Source organism: Elephantulus edwardii, unplaced genomic scaffold (assembly GCF_000299155.1).
Source record: "Elephantulus edwardii isolate Elephantulus edwardi_28Jun2011 unplaced genomic scaffold, EleEdw1.0 scaffold00096, whole genome shotgun sequence".
In the NCBI taxonomy this organism is placed as follows: domain Eukaryota; kingdom Metazoa; phylum Chordata; class Mammalia; order Macroscelidea; family Macroscelididae; genus Elephantulus; species Elephantulus edwardii.
The window spans coordinates 11084561-11105583 of NW_006399846.1; the positions used below are offsets into that span (position 1 = coordinate 11084561).

The following is a 21023-nucleotide window of genomic DNA, read 5'->3' on the forward strand; positions in this document are numbered from 1 at the left end:
CACAAAAACCAATGGACCTCAGAAGAAAATTTGTCCCCCAATAATTATTTAAAGAGCCACCAGTGGCAAAATTCATACAGTTGTGGTGATAAGGCAAAGGCCACGCCTATCTGGTTGTTCAAATGCTCTAGAGGAGAAAGATGGACAATCTCTTGTTCCCTAAAATAACAATCTCATTCCCCGGGAAACCTAATGGAGTGTCAGCTTTGAGTTGGTTCCCAATGCACAGCAATGAGTTTGTTGTTGGGTGCTGTCGAGTGCAACACACAGTGACTCTCTGAAAAACAGGTCTTAACCCTGTCCCATCTAGTGCCATCCTCATCATCTCTGAAATACTTGAGCCGAATGCAGAAGTCATTGTGTCAACCCATCTTTTGAGGATTTTCCTCTCTTTCGCTGACCCTTCACCTTTCTAAGCATGACAACTCTCTCCAAGGAATAGCCTCTCCTAGCAATATGCTCAAAGTGTGTGTGAGACAAAACTTTATCACCTTTGCCTCCATAGAGCACTCTGGCTGCACTTTTCCCAAGACTTACTTATTTGTTCTGTTGGTAGTTTGTTTATGATATGTTTGGTACTCCTTTCCAACACCACAACTCAAAGGCATCATTTTTTTCTTCTGTCATCCTTATTCATCATTCAGCTCTCAGATGGACAGCAAGTAATGGAGAAGACAATGGCCTGGATCAGGCACACCTTAGCCCTCAAACTAATATCACTGCTCCTCAATAATTTGGAGAGATTCCTGACTGCAGACTTTACCAAGAGTGTTGATAGTAGATGCAAGTATGATGAAGTACTGACAGTTTTACTCTTTTATCCATATACCATGTTTCCTATTGGCCCAGTGAGTGATAGGAACCTGAATTTTCTTGATGTTGAGATGCCATCCATGTTGAAGGCTATATTTTTTTTTATCTTTTGCAGCAGTGGTTAAGTTCTCCTCACTTTCAGCAAGCAAGGTTGTGTCATCTGCATAATGTAGGTTGTTGATGAGTCTTCCTCTGATCTTAAAGCCACATTCTTCTTCATAGAGTCCAGCTTCTCAAAGAATTTGCACTGTCTACATATTGAATGATATGGAAAAAGGATAAAACACTGATGCATGCTTTTCTTAATTTTAAACCATGTAGAATTCCCTTGCTCTTTTCAGACAACAGCCTGTTGGTCTAGGTATAATTTTTCACATGAGCCCAACTGTTCTAGGATTCTTGTTCTTCTCAATGTTAGCCATAATTCATTGTGATCAACACAGCCAAATGCCTTTGTATAATCAATAAAGCACAAATAAACATTTTTCTGGTATTCTTTGCTTTTAGCCAGGATCCATCTGACATCAGCAATAATATTCTTGGTGCCGCCACAGCCTTTTCTAAATCCATCTTGAACTTCTGGCCGTTCTCTATATACTGTTCTGTTCTATCCATTTTTTTATTATTATAAAGAATTTTACTCAAATTCTGGTTAACAGCACAATGCACTATGCACTATGTTAACAGACTGTTGCTTTAGTTTAGAATTTGCTCACTATTGAAATGAAAAGTCTCTTTTATACTTCAAAATGTTTGTCTCATTTGGAAATTATAAGCCTACTTTTACTGAATTAAGATGATCCTGATTTACATGAAGACCATGGCCTGGATCAGGTTCACCTTAATCTCTAGACTAAGATCACTGCTCTTCAACACTCTGGTGAGGTCCCTGACAGCAGATTATCCTAATATAATTTATCTTTTGATTTCCTGACGGCTGGTGTCAAAAATAACCAAACAAGCTAAATCTGTGAACAATCTCAATCTCTTCTCCATCTATCATGGTGCTACCAACTGGCCTAACAGTGAGAATATTTGTGTTTTTGATGTTGAGAAGCAATCCATATTTAAGACTTCAGTCCTTGACCTTCTGCTGCAAATGTGTCCAGTCCTCCTCAGTTTTGGCAAGTAAGGTTGTATCATCTGCCTAACAAGCTTGTTGATGAATCTTCCTCCAATTCTGATGTCACATTTCTCCTCATAAAAGCTAACTACCTAAATTATCTGTTCCACATTCAGATGGGAGAAGTATGTAGATAGCATGCATCCCTGGAACACTCCTTTCCTGATTTTGAACCATGCAGTGTTTTCTTGCTCTGTTCTGATGATGGCTTCTTGATTCAATTGTAGGTTTCGCACGAGTACAATTAAGTGTTCTGGGATTCCCATTCTTCTCAAGGTTAGCCACAATTAGTTGTGATCCACATAGTCAAACACCTTTGCATAATCAATGAAATGCATTTCACTGGTGCTCTCTGCTTTCAGCCAAAATCCATCTAACATTGGCTATGATATCCCTAGTGCCATGGCCTCTTCTAAATCCAGCTTGCACTTTTGGCAGTTCTCTGTCGATGTACTGTTCTGGTCGTTTTTAGATAATCTTCAGCAGGATCTTTCTTGTGTGTGACATCAGTGATATTGTCTGATAATTCCCACACTCTGCTGGATCTCCTTTATTTGGAATAGAAATAAATACGGATCTCTTCCAGTCAGTTGTCCAGGGATTTGTCCTCCAGGTCTCCTAGCACAACCTGGTGAGCATGTCCAGGGCTGCATCTGTTTGTTGAAATATGTCAGTTGGTATTCTTTCAATTCCTAGGGCTTCCCCCCCCCCCCCCTCAATTCCTTCAGAGCAACTTGAACATCCTCCTTCATCACAATAGGATCTTGATCATATATTGTTTCATGAAATTCTTTTGTGTCAGCCAATTCTTTTTGGTACAGTGACTCTGTGTACTCCTTCCATTTTCTTTTGATGCTTTCTAGATCGTTCAATATTCTGCCCATAGCATCCTTCAGTATTGCAACTCAAGGTTTAAATTTGTTCTTCAGTTGCCCCTTTTTTATTTTATATTCATGCATCCAGAGGATTAAGAACTTTCTGTATACTGATAACTCATTTGTTTCCTGGCCCAAACTGCTTGGGTCTCAGACCCATATTTCGATTATCTGCTGGCTAACAGATAGCTAAAAAATTCTCCACCTAGCTATTTCCTAGACACAGCATTAATGTCTTTGAAACAGCATTTATTCTTTACTAAACCCTGTTACTCTTCCTATATTTTTATCTCCTCAAACTAATACCAGTTTCTCTAGCTAGGTATCTCTGGAGATATTATTGGCATACCTCATTTTATTGAACTTCACTTTACTGTATCTCACAGGTAATGCATTCTTTTACAAATTTAAGGATTGTGATAGTCCCACATTAAGCAAGTCTACTGGGAACATCTGTGCTTACTTTGTGTTTTGTGTTCCATTTTGGTTATTCTCATATCATTTCAAATTTTTTTTCATAATGCAATCTCAATATATTGACTACAATGTGGGACATGAAGAAAATTTGTATGATTCACTTTGCACTATTGCAGTCAACTGGAATCACATGCAAAAAAATTGTAGCTATGTCTGTATTATTTTTTTTTCAATTGCCAAATTGTTTTTATGTAACTATTAAACAAACATTCCATTTCAGCCTATTTTCTAAGTGCCCATTGTCACATAACTACTTCAGTTCCTCATCTATCATTTAAACTAGCACCCAAACGCTGGTTCCTTTGCTGTTGTTTCTTTCAACTTTCCCACTCAACTTCTATTTTCCCGTGCATTGCCTTTCCTGCCACGCACTGTGATACCTACCCTTCACTGCTCTCTAAAGCTGAACTGGCTCTGACACTTACTTTCTTCTCTGTTGCAGCCTCTCTTGCCACTCACTCCTCTGTTCTATCCATTTTTTAAATGATCTTCAGCATTATGTTGCTCAAACATACAATCAAGATGCATTAATGATAACTAGTAACTGAAACACAAATGTTGAAAACCATGAAGAAGGAAAGGTAGTCAGAAATTACTGACTTGATGACAGAAATGAAGGTGGAAATAGAATGATCAACTTTTGTGCATTCAGTGGTTTATTCATTGCAAACACCTTTTTTTAAAAAAACCCCACAGATGGCAATTTTGCATATGGACTTTTCCAGATGGACTGCATAGGAATGAGATTGACTACATCTGTTGGAGGAATAGTTGGAGATGCTAAAGATCAGCAGTTTCAACCATGTCAGGTACTGACTGTGGAACAGACATCAATTACTCATGTGCAAGTTCAAATTGAGGTTGAAGAAAGTGAAAACAAGTTCATGAGAATCAAAATATGATTGTGAGCCTATCCCACTGGAACTGAAAAATTGTCTCAAGCATAGGTTTGAAGCATTGAACATCAATGATCAAAGACCAAATGAGTTGTAGGATGACATCAAGGATATTATCCATGAAGAGAGAGCAAAAGGCCACTACAAAGATAAAGCAGAAAGAAAAAAAAACAACCCCAAAATGGATGCCAGAAGAGGCCCTGAAAATTGCACTAAAACCCTGAGAAGCCAAAACAAAGAGCTGCTGAAGGAAAAGAGTTGAACAGAAGATTTCAAAGGGAAGCTCAAGAATACAAAACAAAAAACTCAAACATGCAGGGAGCTGGTATTAGAGAATAAAATAAAAACTTGCTTGGCATTTCTGAATCTGGAAAAATGGAAAAAGTCAAGCTTGGAGTTGCAATATTTAGAAATGTTATGGCAAAATCTTGAATGATCCAAGAAGGATCAAAAGAAGATGGAGGGAATACACAGAATCACTGTACCAGAAAAGAATTGGCTGACACTTAAGTACTTTAGGAAGTATATTTGATCAACAGCCAATTGTAATGAAGGAAGAAGCTCAAGTTGCACTGAAGCCATCAGCAAAAAATATGGCTTCAGGAATTCATGGGATACCAACTGACAGCCCTGGACGTACTGACTAGTCTATGTCAGGAAATTTGGAGGACAATTGCTTGACCAACCAACTGGAGGAAATTCTTATTTGTTCTCACACTCAAGAAATCTGATCTAACAGAATGTGGAAATTATTGAGCAATGGTGGCCTAGTGGCTAGAGACTGCCCTGCAATCACAAAGGCAAAAAGTTAGAATTGATCAGCCAATCTGTGGGAAAAAGATGGGCAATCTTCTCCCGTGCGATTAACTGTCTCGAAAACTCACCAGCGGGTCACCTATGGGTCAGTTACGACTCGATGGAGCACAACAACATCATTAAGTTAATAGGAAAAAACGAGTTTGAGAAGTACTCAATAATAGGAACTACCCTTTAACTTCCCCCCCCCTTTGGTCCCCTCTATGTTACTCTCAACAGTTTAGAGGAAGTGGGAAATAGACACTGGTATAGAGCTTTCTTACAATGTAACTAGTTGCTATGACATTTTACAGCAAACTAAGAAAGAAATACACTATGTATAAAGCAAGGCTGAAGTGGTAACTGTTGAGAAAAGTGGAGAACTGCTAATTACTGTTGTTAGGTGCTATTGCTCATAGCAACCCTATGAATAAAAGATCTGAATCCTGTTTCACTCTGTGCCATTCTTATATTTCCTAACACACAACAGCCCACTGTAGCAGTCATGATGTCAATCCGCCTGGCTGAAGGTCTTCCTTTTCTTCACTGACCCTCTACCCTTCTCATCATCATGTCCTTCTCCAAGAAATAGCAATTCCTAACATCATGTCCAAGTATGGAGACGAAGCCTCATCATTCTTGCCTCCAAAGAGCACTCTGGCAGCACCCTCTCCAAGACATAATTTGTTTGTTCTTTTGGCCATCCATAGGATGCTCGGTGCTCTTCTCCAACATCACAGTTCAAAGGCGTCGATTCTTTTCCAGTCATCCTTATTCACTGTCCAGCTATCATATGCATAGCAAGTAATTGGAAAGACTATGGCCTGCATCAGATGCACCTTAGTCTTCAAACTGACATCACTACTCCTCAATTATTTGGAAAGGTCCTTAACTGCAGATTTTCCCAGTGCAATGTGTTTATTTAGTTTCTGACTGCTGGTGCCAAGGGTGTAAATTGTAAATCCAAGCAAGATGAAGCTGTTGACAGTTTCAATTTCCTCTCCATCTATCATAACACAGCCTATTCATCCAGTGGTAAGAATCTTCGTTTTCTTGACATTGAGATACAATCCATACTGAAGGCTGAATTCCTAGATCCTCTGCAACAAGAGCTTCAAGTCCTCCTCAATTTCAGCAAGCAAGGTTCAAGCAGGATATCATTGCTGATGTCAGATGGATCATGACCGAAAGTAAGGAATACCAGAAGAATGTCTATTTGTGCTTTATTGACTATGCAAAGGCATTTGACTGTGTGGTTCATAACAAGCTATGGCTGACATTGAGAAGAATGGGAATCCCCAAGCACTTGATTGTGCTCATATGGCTGGGACGAGGAGGCTGTTGTGCGAATGGAGCAGGGGAGCAATGCATGGTTTGGAATTGAGAAAGGAGTGTGCTAGGGTTGTATTCTCTCTTCATACTTATTCAATCTGTATGCTGAGGAAATTATCTGTGAAGCTGCACTCTATAACGAGTAGTGTGGCATCAGGATTGGGGAAGGACTCATCAATAACCTGCGTTATGCAGATGACACAACCTTGTTAGGTAAAAGTGAGGAATACTTGATGCTAATTACTAGGAATTACTAGTAGTGGTAATACTTAAGGATGCTTTGGGCAGAGTGTTAAATGATCCAAGAAGCATTAAAAGAAGATTGAAGGAGTATATAGAGTCACTGTACCAGAAGGAATTGGCTGACACAGAAGAATTTCATGAAACAATGTATGAGCAAGAGCCTGTGGTGATGAAGGAGGAAGTTCAAGCTGCTCCAAAAGAACTGGTAAAAAACAAGGCTCTAGTTGATGGTATGGCAATTGACATATTTCAACAAATAGATGCTGCCTTGGATGTGCTAAGTTGTGCCGAGAAATCTGGAGAACAACTACCTGGTCAATTGACTGAAGAGATTGATATTTGTTCCCATTCCAAAGAAGGGTGACCCAACAGAGTGTGGAAATTATTGAACAATATCATTAATATCACATGCAAGCAAGATTGTGCCAAAAATTGTCCACAAATGACTGGAGCAACACATCAACAGAGAACTGCCAGATATGCAAGCTGGGTTTAGAAGAGGCTGTGTTACTAGGGATATTATAACTAATGTTAGATGGATCTTGGCAGAAAGCAGAGTACCAGGGAAATGTCTGTGTTTCATTGACTATGCAAAGGCTTTTGACTGTGTGGTTCACAACAAACTGTGGTTGACTCTGAGAAGAATGGGAATCCCAGAACATTTGATTGAGCTTATGCAAAACCAATAATTGAACCAAGAGGCAGTTGTTAGAACAGAGCAAGGAGACACCTGCATAGTTCAAAATTGGGAAGGGTGTCTGCCAGAGATGTATTCTGTTTCCACACCTTTTTAATCTGTATGCAGATCATTTGAGACTCTGGTCTGTACAAGGAGGAATGTGGCATGGATTGGAGGAAGATTCATCAACAACCTGCCTTATGCAGATGACACAACCCTGCTTGCTGAAACTGAGGAGGACCTGAAGCGCTTGCTGCAGGTCAAGGACTGCAGTCTCCTGTGTGGATTGAAGTTCAATATCAAGAAAACAAAGATTCTCACCACTGGGCCAATTGGCAGCCTCATTATGGATGGTGAAGAGACTGAGATTGTTAACAGTTTTAGCTTGCTTGGTTCCACAATCAACACTTTTGGTACCAACAGCCAGGAAATCAAGAGACAAATTGCACTGGAAAAGTCAGCTGTCAGGGACCACTCTGGAGTACTGAAGAGCAACGACATGAGGCTGGAGACTCAAGTGCACCTGATCCAGGCAGGCCATAGTCTTTGCAATTACTTGCTATGCATTAGAGAGCTGGACAATGAATAGGGATGATAGAAAGAGAATTGATGCCTTTGAGCTGTGGTGCTGGAGAAGAGTATTGAATATACCAAGGACTGCTAGAAGAACAAACAGATTTGTCCTGGAGAGGGTGAAACTGGGCTGCCCCTTGGAGGCAAGGATTCTGACGCTTCTTCTGACATACTTGGGGGATGTTTCAAGAAGGGAACAGTCGTTGGAGAGGGACATTATGTTTGAGCCAAGGACATCATGTTTGGGAGGGTGGAGGGACAGTGCAGGAGAGGAAAACCCTTGATGAGAGAAATCGATTCAGTAATTGGGGCAATGGGAGTAGGTGTGTCAGAGTCAGTGAGGTTGGCACAGGATAGAACAGGGTTTAGGATTCTTGTACATAGGGTCGCTATGAGTAGCAAGCGATCCAACGGAACATAACAACAACAACAACAACTATTACTAGGAAAGCAAACAAACAAACAAAAAGAGGTTTGGTTTCTATATGGGACGAAACCCAATACTTGGATGTTGGCTAAAACAGGCCGGCAGAGTTCTTAGGGGACGAGTTTGACCCAAACTTCTATGGAGAAGAGAAGGGTATAATGCTAAATAAAACCTATGACTACAAAAGCATATTTTAGACATGTGACCAGGAGGGACAGGTCTTTTCAGAAAGGCATCATGCTCTGAAGGGTGAAGGGGCAGCACAGGAGAGGAAGACTCTGTATGAGATGGATTGATACAGTAAGGGGGTTGGTCTGTCGTAATTAGTAATTAGTGATACTGGATTAGGACAGGGCACAATTCAGAGGTGTCGTACACATGGGTCGCTGAGTTGCAGGTGACTCCACGGCACATAACAAGAACAAGAAAGACATAACACTAATTAAAAAAAAAAAGACAATTAAGTTCAAACAAATCACAAACCACCGAATGTCAGTTGAGGCAGTAGGGGGTAAGTCGAGGATGGGCTTAAGTTCATGTATACACAAAGGGGAACCAGACCCTCCTCACCGGAAGTAGAACCTCTGCCCTCTGCATCATTACACATTCCTCCGCGCCGGAAGATTTCGTTGCACCTCCTCGCTGATTATTTACTCCAACTACCTCCCTTACAGGAGTGATCGTGAGATTCTCGAGGTGGGCTGGCCAGAGTCCCCAGACCGCGTGGAGCCTCTGCAGTCTGGGAGAGAACAAACACCGGGCTGAAGGGGCAGACGGGAAGAAGAAAGAAGTCGCATAAAGAGGAGCATGGCGGAGGGATTCTGTTGTCAATTTGGCGGAGGGATTTGACAGCACAGCGACTTCCGGAAAATCCTTGCCCTAAGAGGAAAACCCCCCGAAGGAAACAATAACAAACGAGAGGAGGGAGGAATTTTAGTGTTTCTGCTTTGTGGGATTCTCACTGCAGAAGATGCTTTCCGGTCCCTGTCAGGGGACGTGAAAGGGTTTGGTGGACTTCAGCCAGTCTTTCTCCACCTGTTCCTCCTCGGGGAACCTTAGATCTCACCATGGCGGGTGTGGGCACGGGGGGCTACGCGGCGGAGTTCGTGCCACCACCCGAGTGCCCAGTGTTTGAGCCCAGCTGGGAGGAGTTCACGGACCCGCTCAGCTTCATCGGCCGCATCCGGCCCCTGGCTGAAAAAACTGGCATCTGCAAGATCCGACCGCCCAAGGTACCAGCGTCTTGGAGGAGGGAGAAGGGAAAATGGAGGAGTCGATTTAGCTTTCCTTTCCCAGTCCTGCCCTACATCCCTCATTTCTCAGCAACTCGAGGTTAAGTTTCTGCATGTTTTACCATAGTCTCTTTTGCGTTCCGAATGAGGGAAATGGTGGGCATCTGGGGCCTTTTCCATCCTAGAACTTGTTGTGGACTGATCCTTTCTTTCGGATTGTGACACTTTAAAGACCTTTCGTTGGTCTGTAAGGTTTTCGAAATACAATTTGACATAGCCCTCATTCCTATTCCATTGCTATTTTAAAAAGGGCCTTTTCTTGGTTATTTGATTCTCTTAACCCTGTCATTTAATGTATTAAGTATTTGCAGGCCTCATTTCAAGGTTAGAGTTTTTATAGGTAATCTGAGCTTTCTAGTTGACACCTAGGATGGTATTACCAGACAAGAATCTCAAAACGGTATTGAAAAAAAGTTCCTGGGGGGATTAAAAGGAGCATTTGTTTTAAAACATTTAGAGGTTTATGGAAAAACGAATCAATAATGGAGATGGAAGGAAACTTTAAAGCCTTTTGATATTAGAATCAAGTTTTAAAAATGTTAAAATTTTAATTATTCCGTAGACGAGGTTTGCCTATATCTTTGTTAGTGCCCCAGGAGTTTGACCGATTTGTTCAAGGTCAAAAGGTGTCTAAAGTAGCACTCTGATGGGGGAGGCCGCTCTGACGGCTAGCCAGGGCCCTGTGGGAGAAAGGTGGGTAATTTCCTTCCTTCAAAAACCCAAAAAGGGGGGTGGCCAGGACTTGAGACTAGTGAATGTTTGAGAGTATCTGTAAGCAGCGCTAGGTAGGCATTTGAACCCATATCAGCCTTGGGAGGAAGAAGGATATGGCATTCGGCTTCCTTATAGATTTAGTCCTGTGAATTGGCTGTACTATCTCTCCTCTGTTGTCGAGTTTCTGCGAGTCCTATTCAGCATGCCGGGGGAATTTGTTTTTAAAGGGGCACTGGCTTCCAAAGTTTCCAGTAATGCATAATTATTTATGGATTAGACCAGTGATGTTCCTGGACCACCTACTTGTCAACTAGAAGTTTATTAAAATGAAAATTTCTAGGTCCAATTGACAGACAAGAGAAATCAATTTCTGGATGTGGAATATCTCAAATCTGCTTTTCTACCGGAAACTCTTAGATGATTCTTAATTCTTAGTGCACATTGAAGTCTGCAAATTTTTGCCTTACAATGCTTTTTAGATACGCTTTGCTTTTTCCTTTGTACCCCAAAAAACCCAAAATCCCTGGCTGTCCTCCACAAAGAGAAAATATTGAGTACTGTTACTGGTCTTTCATTTAAAAGCAAACAAAAAATTGCCTGCACCACAGAGTGGTCAACTCAGTGAATAGAAAGAGCTTTGAGGGTGGTGGTAGGTAGATAACTTATCAACTACTTTGCCTAAGGACTTCAGGTAGATTAATTTTTACATGTGGTTTTTGAACCTCTAGTAGGGTAAATCAAGTCTTGATTTTTAAAATGGGGCAAGTCACTATAAGTTAAATCACTAAATGTGTGATTTTGCAGTTAGCTTTTAAACCTATGTCAGCTCGACTCTGAAATCTTTGCAGACTACTCCAGTTATACTCAGTGAATTTGAGTTAAGATCGTAGGTTGATTGCAAAGTATTTTTTAAAAAGTTGCTATACTGATGTGCATTACTGTGTCCCTAAAAGTTTGTTAACTCCTTTTACACCAGAAGTACCTAATATTAGCAAACCTATAAGCATTTAAGTTTTTTTTTCTCATCTGCTTTTTTGCTTTTTTTAAATTATAAATTCTGTTTAAGGTTTTTTTTTTTCTTTAGGTATTGTGTATTATTTAAGAAAAGGTTGGACTAGCATGCCTTTTCTGTATGTGTAATTTTTTTTAAATAAATCTCACACACAAAGTGAATTTTAATATTGTTAATTTCTTTAGTTTCCAAGGGAAGATACTCTTAAAAACGAATTCTTTGAGGGAGCTCTGGTGGCCTAGTGGCAAGAAGCTGCACTGCAGTCCCAGAGGTATGCAGTTCAAATCCACCAAATAAATGCTCTGCTGGAGAAGGAGGGACAATCTCCTATACCAGTCAGATCTGATTTGATGGTACACGCACAAAAAATAATAAAATAAAAAATTAAAAAACCCAACTGATTCTTTGGTCTGTAAGTGTATTTAGTTACTTTGGCCAACTCAAACTATGTTCTCTACCACCCCATTTGAACTATACTATCTCATTTCAGTTAAATCTATACTTCCATCTGGAAATTGTCTTGTTCTGTGGATTTGCCTTTTTTTTTTTTTGGCTAATATTTTGGTGCTAGAAGCTAGTTAGGCTTAAAACACAGCATTTATACAATGCTGACTATAAAGTGCTATGAAATATTACACATAAATGGAAAAAAATTATCCAAATTTTATTGAATACTTTCCAAACTTTATAATCTCTAATTTTACTTTCCTTGGTTCAAGTTTTATTTTCTTTTTTATTTGACGACCTTGACTTTGTTACACATTGTTGTATGTTACTTGAGCACATTGCTTTCCACTTGATTACTAAAAAAAAGAATAATTGTGATATGTAAACAAAAGGATCAATAACATCTGAGAATTTTTTCTGACATACTTTAGGCATGTTGTTAGGAGGGGCCCGTCCTTGGGAAAGAACATTTAAGCTTGGAAAGGTGGAGAGTCAGGGAAGGAATGGAAGACCTTCAATGAGATGGACTGATTCAGTGACTGACGTTGGGTTTGAGTGTATCAAAGATGATGAGGATAGCACAGGATATGGCAGGGCTCAGATTCATTGTTCATAGGGTCACTATGAGTCATCATCAACTCTTACTTAACAACAACAACGATGAATCTACCTATTTCCCTTTTGTGGTAAAGACTAAGTTGGCTTGTTGTCATATTTTGTGGCAAATTAAGTTGAGGAAATGAATAATGTGATCCTTTCTTAAATATCACTGTGTTAAAAAATTTTTCTCCATTTAGGATTGGCAGCCTCCATTTGCATGTGAAGTAAAAAGCTTTCGTTTCACTCCCCGGGTGCAACGCTTGAATGAACTTGAGGTGAGTCTTATGTTACTATTTCTGCTTCTTGATTTATTCTTTATACCTGGCCTCCACAAAGAGAACTTTGAGAAGCTCGAGTACCAGTGCCTAGAATTAGTGTTAATGAAGATTATTGATTAGAGATTTATAGACATGATTTTTAAAAATGGTTTAAAATCAAGGATAAAATAGATGGCTGGGACCTTCTAAGAATCAAATCCCTATGCACATCCAAAAATTTCTCCAACAGGGTAAAAAGGGAAGCACAGATTGGGAAAAAAAATATTTGGTAATGACATGTCTGACAAGGGACTTATATCTAGAATTTATAAAATACTTGAGCACCACAACAAGATAGAAGTAAATAATCCAACTGGAAAATGGGCATAGGCTATGAACAGATACTTCACCAAAGAAGACATTCAGGTGACAAACACACACATGAAGAAATGTTCAAAATCCCTAGCTCTAAGAGAGATGCAAATGAAAACAACTATGAGATATCATCTCATCCCAGTAAGAATAGCAAAATTTAACAGAACAGCAAACAACAAATGTTGGCTAGGTTGTGGAGAAACTGGAACCCTTATTCACTGTTGGTGGCAGTATAAACTGGTGTAGCTACTATGGAAGGCTGTATAGCGCTTTCTCAAAAAGTTGCAAATAGAGATACCATTTGACCCAGCAGTTTCTCTACTGGGAATATACCCCAAAGAAACCATAACTGCTTCCCAAGCAGATATATACACACCCATGTTTATTGCGGCTTTGTTCACAATAGCAAAGAGCTGGAAACAACCCAAGTGCCCGTCAACAAACATAAAGAAGCTCTGGTATGTTCACACAATGGAATACTATGCAGCATTGAAAAACAAGGAACTCATGAAATAGTATGCAAAATGGATGACCCTTGAGGACTTTATGCTGAGTGAAGTATCTCAGTCACAAAAGGACAAATATTGCATATTGCCACTGTTGTAAAATGGGACTGACATCAGGGTTGAGGGAAGACAGAAAAGGAGGGGAGGAATGATGTATATTGCATTGAAACAGATGAGGTAGATAACTGTATAAAAGGATTATATGAATGAATATTCTTGTCATTATAGAAATCCAGAGTGATGGCTGCATAGTGGAGTGGATTAGGGGGGAGGGATTGCATAACAGTGAAAGAGTTTTCATTTCAAGGAGAAGAGTGAATTGGGAGAGGATGGGCAGGGAGAAAAGTGCAATAATGAATGACTGGAAACCCTAAGTCTCTCTAAACTTTAATTAAAATAAAAATTAAAAAATGATTTAAAATACTACAGTTTTCCACTTATATGGAGTTAAAAAGTTAGGCAGTATTATCTCCAGTTGTGTTTTTTTTTAATGAGCATATCTAATGATTAGCTTTCAGAGTTGAAACTTTTCAGTGTTTATTACTAAAAAAATTGGAGAATCTTAGGACATTTTTGTCTCATTATTCTTGGGAGGAAAAAAACACTGACCAGTAGCCTCCAGTGAGATTTCAGAGGCTGCACATTGTACAGGAGATTACCCATCTTTCTCCTATGGAGCAATTTCTAGATTCGAATCTCTTATCTTTTGGTTGGCAGTGTAAATCCCTACCTACTGTGCCAGCAGAACCTCCTATATATTTGGAAAGGAAGTTTTTAAAGTCTATTGTGAAAAAAACCCTTTTTTTGTTTTTTAACAGTACTTTCTCAGAACTGGTAATCTGGTTTATTAATATCCCTCTTAAAATACTACATTTCTGGTGGCCTAGTGTTAAGAAGTTTCACTGCAATGCCAAAGGCATGCAGTTTGAATCCATTAGGTGCTCCGTGGGATAGGGATGAGCAATCTCCTCCCATGTGATTTATTGCCTCTGGTTAAATATTGTGGTTCTCATCTGCTGGATTATCAGAAGCTTCTTTAGTGTAGTGTGGAAACAGTTTTGGAGTGTAAAAAATAATTCTTTGCTAGCTAAGGCTTAAAATTTCTTACTGAGGCGAGCTCTGGTGGCCTAGTGGCAAGAAGCTGCACTGCAGTCCAAGAGGTGCACGGTTCGAATCCACCAGATGCTCTGCTGGAGAAGGAGGAACAATCTCCTGTAACAGTGAGATCTGATTTGACGGTACACACACACACACACACACACACACAGACACACACACACAAAAATGTCTTACTGAGTCGGGTCGAGCACAACTCTTAGCGGCCCCATGAACAACAGGTCTATAGTGTTTTCACAACCATCAGCATTTATCAAAGTTCACAGACTTTCCAGAGGAATGCTATTCAGGCATTGGATTCCACTCCTGCTTCCAAACCTGTCTTAAACTGGAGCTCCAACAAACATTAAAAAAAAAAAGTTTGCATTGTTTTTCTTTATTTCTTTAATTACTTTATGAAGAATCTTAACATCTGTGAGATAGAGTTGATGTATGTATGAGCAGATGTATGTATATTTATAGTTGAAATGACAATGCTTAGAGACTGACAGTTTTTATTACAGTTTTTTGTAAAGATAAGCACTTTTTGCCTCATTGTTGCTTTCTTTTGCAGTATTGGGCTAAGCAGTAATAAATTTCTTGAAAGACATTGACATTGTGGTGGTGGTGTTATGTGCCATTGAGTCCAGTATGACCCATAGTGACCCTTTAAATAACAAATCTGAACCCTGACCTATCCTGTGTCATCTTCACACTTCATGACATATTTGAGCCTATTGCAGCAGTTTCTTTGTCAGTCCACCTTGATGAGGATCTTCTTCTCTTTTGCCAGCTCCACCTTTCCAAGTATAGTGGCATTTGACACACTGGTGGCATAGCTTTCAGCATCATAGCAACCCACAAGTTAACTCGGTGCAGCAAACTGACAGATAAATGCTGTACTAATTGGAAAAGTATATTCCCCAAATACAGCAAACTGACAATTTAGTATTATACCTCTAATAGCAAATCAAACATAATGAATATCATATTACTAGATCCAGTTGAAGCCTGTATAGATGTGGCAGGATGTGATCTTGGGAGGGTGTTGAAGTGTTCTGGCACTTATGCAGAATTAATTTCTTTTCGAACTTAATTTAATTGATATATCTGGTAATCTTTACATAAATAATTTTAGGCAATGACTAGAGTACGATTGGACTTCTTGGATCAACTAGCCAAATTTTGGGAACTTCAAGGATCTACTTTGAAAATTCCGATAGTGGAGAGAAAAATCCTGGATCTATATGCTTTGAGCAAGGTAAGACTTGATTTAGAAATCAAAATCAGATGATGTTGGTGGGAAACATTATTTTGTATGCATTATAATATTTAGCAATGAAATCCAAGCATGATTAAATGGAAATGACAGATCTCAAAGTTATCTTTAAAAATATTTTATAACTTGGTGTGTGATTAATATTTAATAACCCAGTCTGATTAGTTAGGCTCTTTGATAATATGCAAAAGAAGTGACACAAACCTGTTAATAGGATCTTATATTGTGTGTAAAATATCCTAGGTTGAGCTTGTCGTGTTAAGTTCTACTTAATTAAAAACTTGGTAAGTTTTTCACACGTGTGGTAACATAAAAACGTTTAATAATACCTGTAAATAGTGTTAATGTTGAGAGTTCTACTTAATTAAAAACTTGGTAAGTTTTTCACACATGTGGTAACATAAAAATGTTTAATAATACCTGTAAATAATGTTAATGTTGAGAGGCCAGCACTATCTAGTAGAATGAAAATTTAAGTGTGAAGAGTTTGAAACTTAATTTTGCTCAAGCTTGTGGTTAACTTTTTATAACATTCTCTCATAAGAAAGAACAATAGAAATCCCCCCACTCCTGCAGCAAAGAGGATTATAACAGTGGAACTCCCCGATTAAAATAAGCTTGGAAGAAGGAGTGGCATCCATTTCCGAAATAGTTTGTCTCTGGAAACTCTATGAACTTGGAGAAACGATGAACTGGTTTTAATTGCTTTTGGTCACACATTCTTCTAAGTGGTATAGCACTGGTCTGTACAGAGATAATTCGTGGTGGCTGTGATACTCAACACTGTGACACTGATGTGTCATATGAGATAATGGTTACCATGGTGGATAGTGTTTGGTGGAGCTCCCCGATCAAAACAAGCTTGGAACCAGGAGTGGCATCCAGTTCCGAAATAGCTTGCCTCCAGAAACTATGAACTTGGAGAAATGATTAAAGTGTTCAGGTCTTTCATTCAAGGGTCGCTATGGGTCGACTTGAATGCCCTTAACAATAACACAGCAACCTTGAAACAGGTTTCGTAATGTAGTATTAAAAATCTGTGATGGTTTTGACTAGCAGTGAAGACAATTTCAGGAATTTGGTGAAACTTTTTAATTTTTTGCCATTTTGTATACTGTTAACTCATGCATTATTTTGAAATAAACATTTCCTTAAATTGCATAGTTAATTTTGGGGGAGACCACACTTTAAAGGAAAATTGTGAGAATAATATTTAAATTCACTGTCTTAATGTAAAAGTTACTATCATGTTAAGAATTTTCTCACCAGAAATTCTGAGAAGTATAGCATTCACTTGTAATCAGTCACATTGTGGATGTCAATAATTAAGCTCTGAGTCAAAAATTATCTGGTGGAGTTATGTTAAAATCTGTTATACAAATGAGAAAATGATAATATGTTTTAAGGATGAGTTTGTGCCATTTTATAGAGAAATACTAGGATAAAATTTTAAGAATTCTTTTTGACGTTTTTCGTTTAAAATTACTGTTACTTTTTGCTACCTGATACTTAACAGTTTTGCATGTATTTTAATTATGTAACTAATGTGAAAGTATTTGAAAAAAGTCATTTTTTATTAATAAAAAATATTGCAGTTCTCGGCAAAAGTTTGATCAGCATAGGTTAGGTTTATTTTTTACTAGTACTCTATGGAATAAATAGATTAAAAACGTATGAGCAGATACTCTATTAAATGGAAGCTTTTTTTTTTCCAATTAAAAACTTTTCTAATTTGAAGGTAAACATTAAGTTTAATCCAATAGAAAATCAGATTACATTCCTGGCTTCTTACATAGATTTAAGAATTAGGCACATGCTATAGAAGTAATTAAAGTACCTTTTCATAGTTTATTTCCAGTAATATTTACCTTTAAATCATATCAACTTTCCTATTTACTGTAAGAGTCCTACTAAAATTATAGGGGGTTCTGATGGCTTAGAGAGTGCTGGCAGCTTACTGGTAAGGAATCACCCTGCCACCACAAAGTTATGTGGTTCAAACTGACCAGCTGCTCCACAGGAGAAAAATAGGCAGTCTGTTTACATGAAAACTTTTCCTTTGAAAACTCACTGGAGGGTCACCTGTGCTTTGGTTCTGATTCAGCAGTACACCACTACAACTGATAGCTTAGTGGTAAGCAGCTGTGCTGCCAACCCAAAGGCAGTTCAAATACAAAGCTGCTCCATGAGAGAAAGATGGGCAGTCTCCTCCCATGCAATTTACTGCTTCTGAAAAGCTTCTAGGAGGTCAACTGTGAGTCACTTCTGACTTGACAGCACATAAGAACAACTACTGAAATTATACCTTGTTTAAATACTTACTGAAAATATTCTTTAATTAACATTGTGAGAGGTTTACTGGTTTTTATCTTTTGTGCATTTTTACTTTCCTTGGGGCATCTCTTTTCCCTAATGTGTAAAAATGCCTGTAAACACTGAAGAGTAAAGGTAAAAAGCAGACATGATTTATAGTAATTTTAATTAAGGTTTATGTTCCTTAAATGTCATTATTTAAGGAGGGGCTGCCATTCTTATTACTTTAATGGACTTTATCCCTGCTGTAGCATTGAGTAGTAGCAGTGCAGTGCTTGAGTCTTAAATGCAGAGTTAGATAAATATTTCTATATGTAACTGCCTGTATAATCACCATTCATATGAAGATGCAGAACTTTCACTTAGGAACACCCTAGCCAGTTTCTTTATCCCCTTCCCAGACGGAATTTTCCCATTAAAAGGCAACCAGTATTCGGACTGCTGTCATTGGATGATTGTTTCATTAGCATAATATTTTTCTTTTTAGAGACTCAGACTGATGACTGTAGAAAATTAGAAAAGTTCTCATATTTTAAAGTTATTAGATATGCTCTTCTAGAAAAAAGATTATTTTATGATTACATCTAAATGACATCTGTTGAGTTTGTTTTTTATAGACATGAGTTTGAAACATGAAATGCTACTTTCTAATGGGAAGCACATTTTCAGTCTCCTGAGTCATTAAATTGTCAGTGTGATGGCTTCTTGTTTTGATTAAATGCCTTCATCTTTCTCCCTAGTAATTATTTTTGATAGAAAGTGTTACTTGAAATGTCTACAATTTAGTGACATATTACATGAGCAAATTCTGTTTATAACCACTTCAGCAAGAAATACTGTTAATCCTTTCTTTTTAAAAATAACTGCCCACCCCCTAGCAGAATACATTTAAAAAAAAAATTAGGCCCAAAATAAAAAAACAACATTCTCATTTATATTCCAATTTCTCCAACTAGTAGTTTTTACAACTTTTTTGTGTTAAATTTGCTGAGGATGGCACAAGATAGGGTCAAGTTCAGATCTGTTGTTCACAGGGTCATAATGAGTCACAGTGGATTTGATAGCATGTAATAACAATAATTATAACAACAACAATCTGTTTCTGGGTTTTTGGTTTTTTTTTTTATGATTTTTGTGTGTGTACCATCAAATCAGATCTGACTGGTACAGAAGGAGATTGTCCCTTCTTCAGCAGAGCATCTGGTAGATTTGAACCATGTACCTCTGTGATTGCAGTGTAGCTTCTTGCCAGTAAGCCACCAGAGCTCACTCTGTTTCTGGTTTTGATCTTCAAATATGCAAGTAATATGCTAGTGTGCTTCTCTTTTTTAAAAATGTTTAAATTGGTTTTTTATAATTAATGATTGGGAAGGAGTATAAGAAATTAAGGAGTATGAGAAATTTAAATATCCCCTGTATTTCATTTTGTTTGTTTTCTTATATATAGAATTTTCCACTAACCAAGAATTACTGCTCTGACTACTAGATATAATTTGTCCCTGAGCCTTGTAGTGTGCTGTGATTCTATTTTCTTGTACTAGTTTTTCTTTTCCTTAGTGATAGTAATTGCTCCTCCTTTTTTCCAAAATTTAGTAATCATCAAAATTTTTTTCAAACTTCCCAGCAAAAGTAGAAATCTTTTAGTATGTTTCTTCTTATGGGGTAGTCTTGCAATTTCTTTTCCTTTTTTTGAGATACTCATTGTGGAGTTCTCATCCCTGCTCCAAACAAGGCTGTTACTTTTTGAGGTCAGCTGTCAACTTGGATTTTCTTTTACAACTGTCAATCTGGGAATTCCTTTTGTCTCTGTTCTTGCTGTAGGTCTGCCTTTTACTTGGCTTACTCCATTATTTTGGTGGATCATTTCCTCCATGAGTTTCCTCAGTAAGAAGGTAAATGGGATATACATTTTTTTTAGGATGTTGCTTGTCTAACAATGTCTTCATTGTATCCTTATAGTTTATCAGTAGTTTGACAGGATTTTCAAACTAAACCATTTATGAACAAGTTGATAAGTGCCAACAAAATCATGCCAACCTTAAAAAACAGACTAAAACTGCGCAAATGGTTTCCAAGACTGTAATCTTTATTAGAGGAGCTCTGGTGGCAGAGTTCCTAGTGAGTTGTGCTGCTAATGCAGAAGGCTATGTGTCTGGCAGTTTGGAGGCACCCACAGCTCCATAGAAGAAGGTGGGCAGTTCCCCGCAGTTGGAATTTACAGTAAGTTTGAGTGTTGGAAACTACTATCACATCTTTCACTCACAGAACAGTTAATGCCTTTCAATTGCCAACCTATAGTTAGTAGTTGAGCACTTAACCATTGTGCTGTTGGGATCCTTGGTGGAATATGGAAGTCTAAATTGTAAATCATTATACTTGAATATTTTACAAGTTTTACTCCATTGTAATCTGTCTTCCAGTTTTTACTCCATTGTAATCTGTCTTCCAGTGTTGCTGTTGAGAATGATGTTATTCTTTGTATGTGACTTTCTTTTTATTTGAATACCTGGGGTTTAACCACTTGTGATTTCACAGGGATACACGTCTTTCTTGTTGCTGTTAGGTACCATCCAGTCAGCTAGAGCTCTCAGTGATCCTGTGTACAACAGCTCAAAGGCTTGCCAGATCCTTCACTGTCCTCACAATCTGATTTGCTTCAGCCCATTGTTACAGTCACTTGGTCAGTTCATCTTGTTGTAGGTCTTCTCTCTGCTGATCCTCTACTTTAAAGCTTACTGTTCTTTTGCAAGGGCTGGCCCTTCCTGATAACATGCCCAGAGTTGTAAGAAAAAGTGTTGCTTCTAAGGACTACTCTGGCTGCTCTTTTTAGACGAATGTGTTTGTTTTTTTGGCATAGTATAGTCAATGTTCTTGGTCATCACTACAATTCAGAGTTACCA

At 38.4% G+C, this 21023-nt stretch overlaps 1 protein-coding gene and 1 pseudogene across 1 annotated transcript in view; one reads left to right on the top strand and one right to left on the bottom strand.

The window, feature by feature from the left end:
* The window catches only part of LOC102848827, a 32303-nt pseudogene extending 23001 nt beyond the window's left edge, over nt 1–9302 (bottom strand).
* The window catches only part of KDM5A (lysine (K)-specific demethylase 5A), a 138588-nt gene continuing 126668 nt past the window's right edge, over nt 9104–21023 (top strand). Inside the window, exons 1-3 of the mRNA XM_006891328.1 lie at nt 9104–9465; nt 12496–12573; nt 15670–15792. Of these exons, the coding sequence (XP_006891390.1) occupies nt 9301–9465; nt 12496–12573; nt 15670–15792 (366 nt within the window). The 5' untranslated portion in view covers nt 9104–9300. The remainder of the gene's footprint in view (nt 9466–12495; nt 12574–15669; nt 15793–21023) is intronic.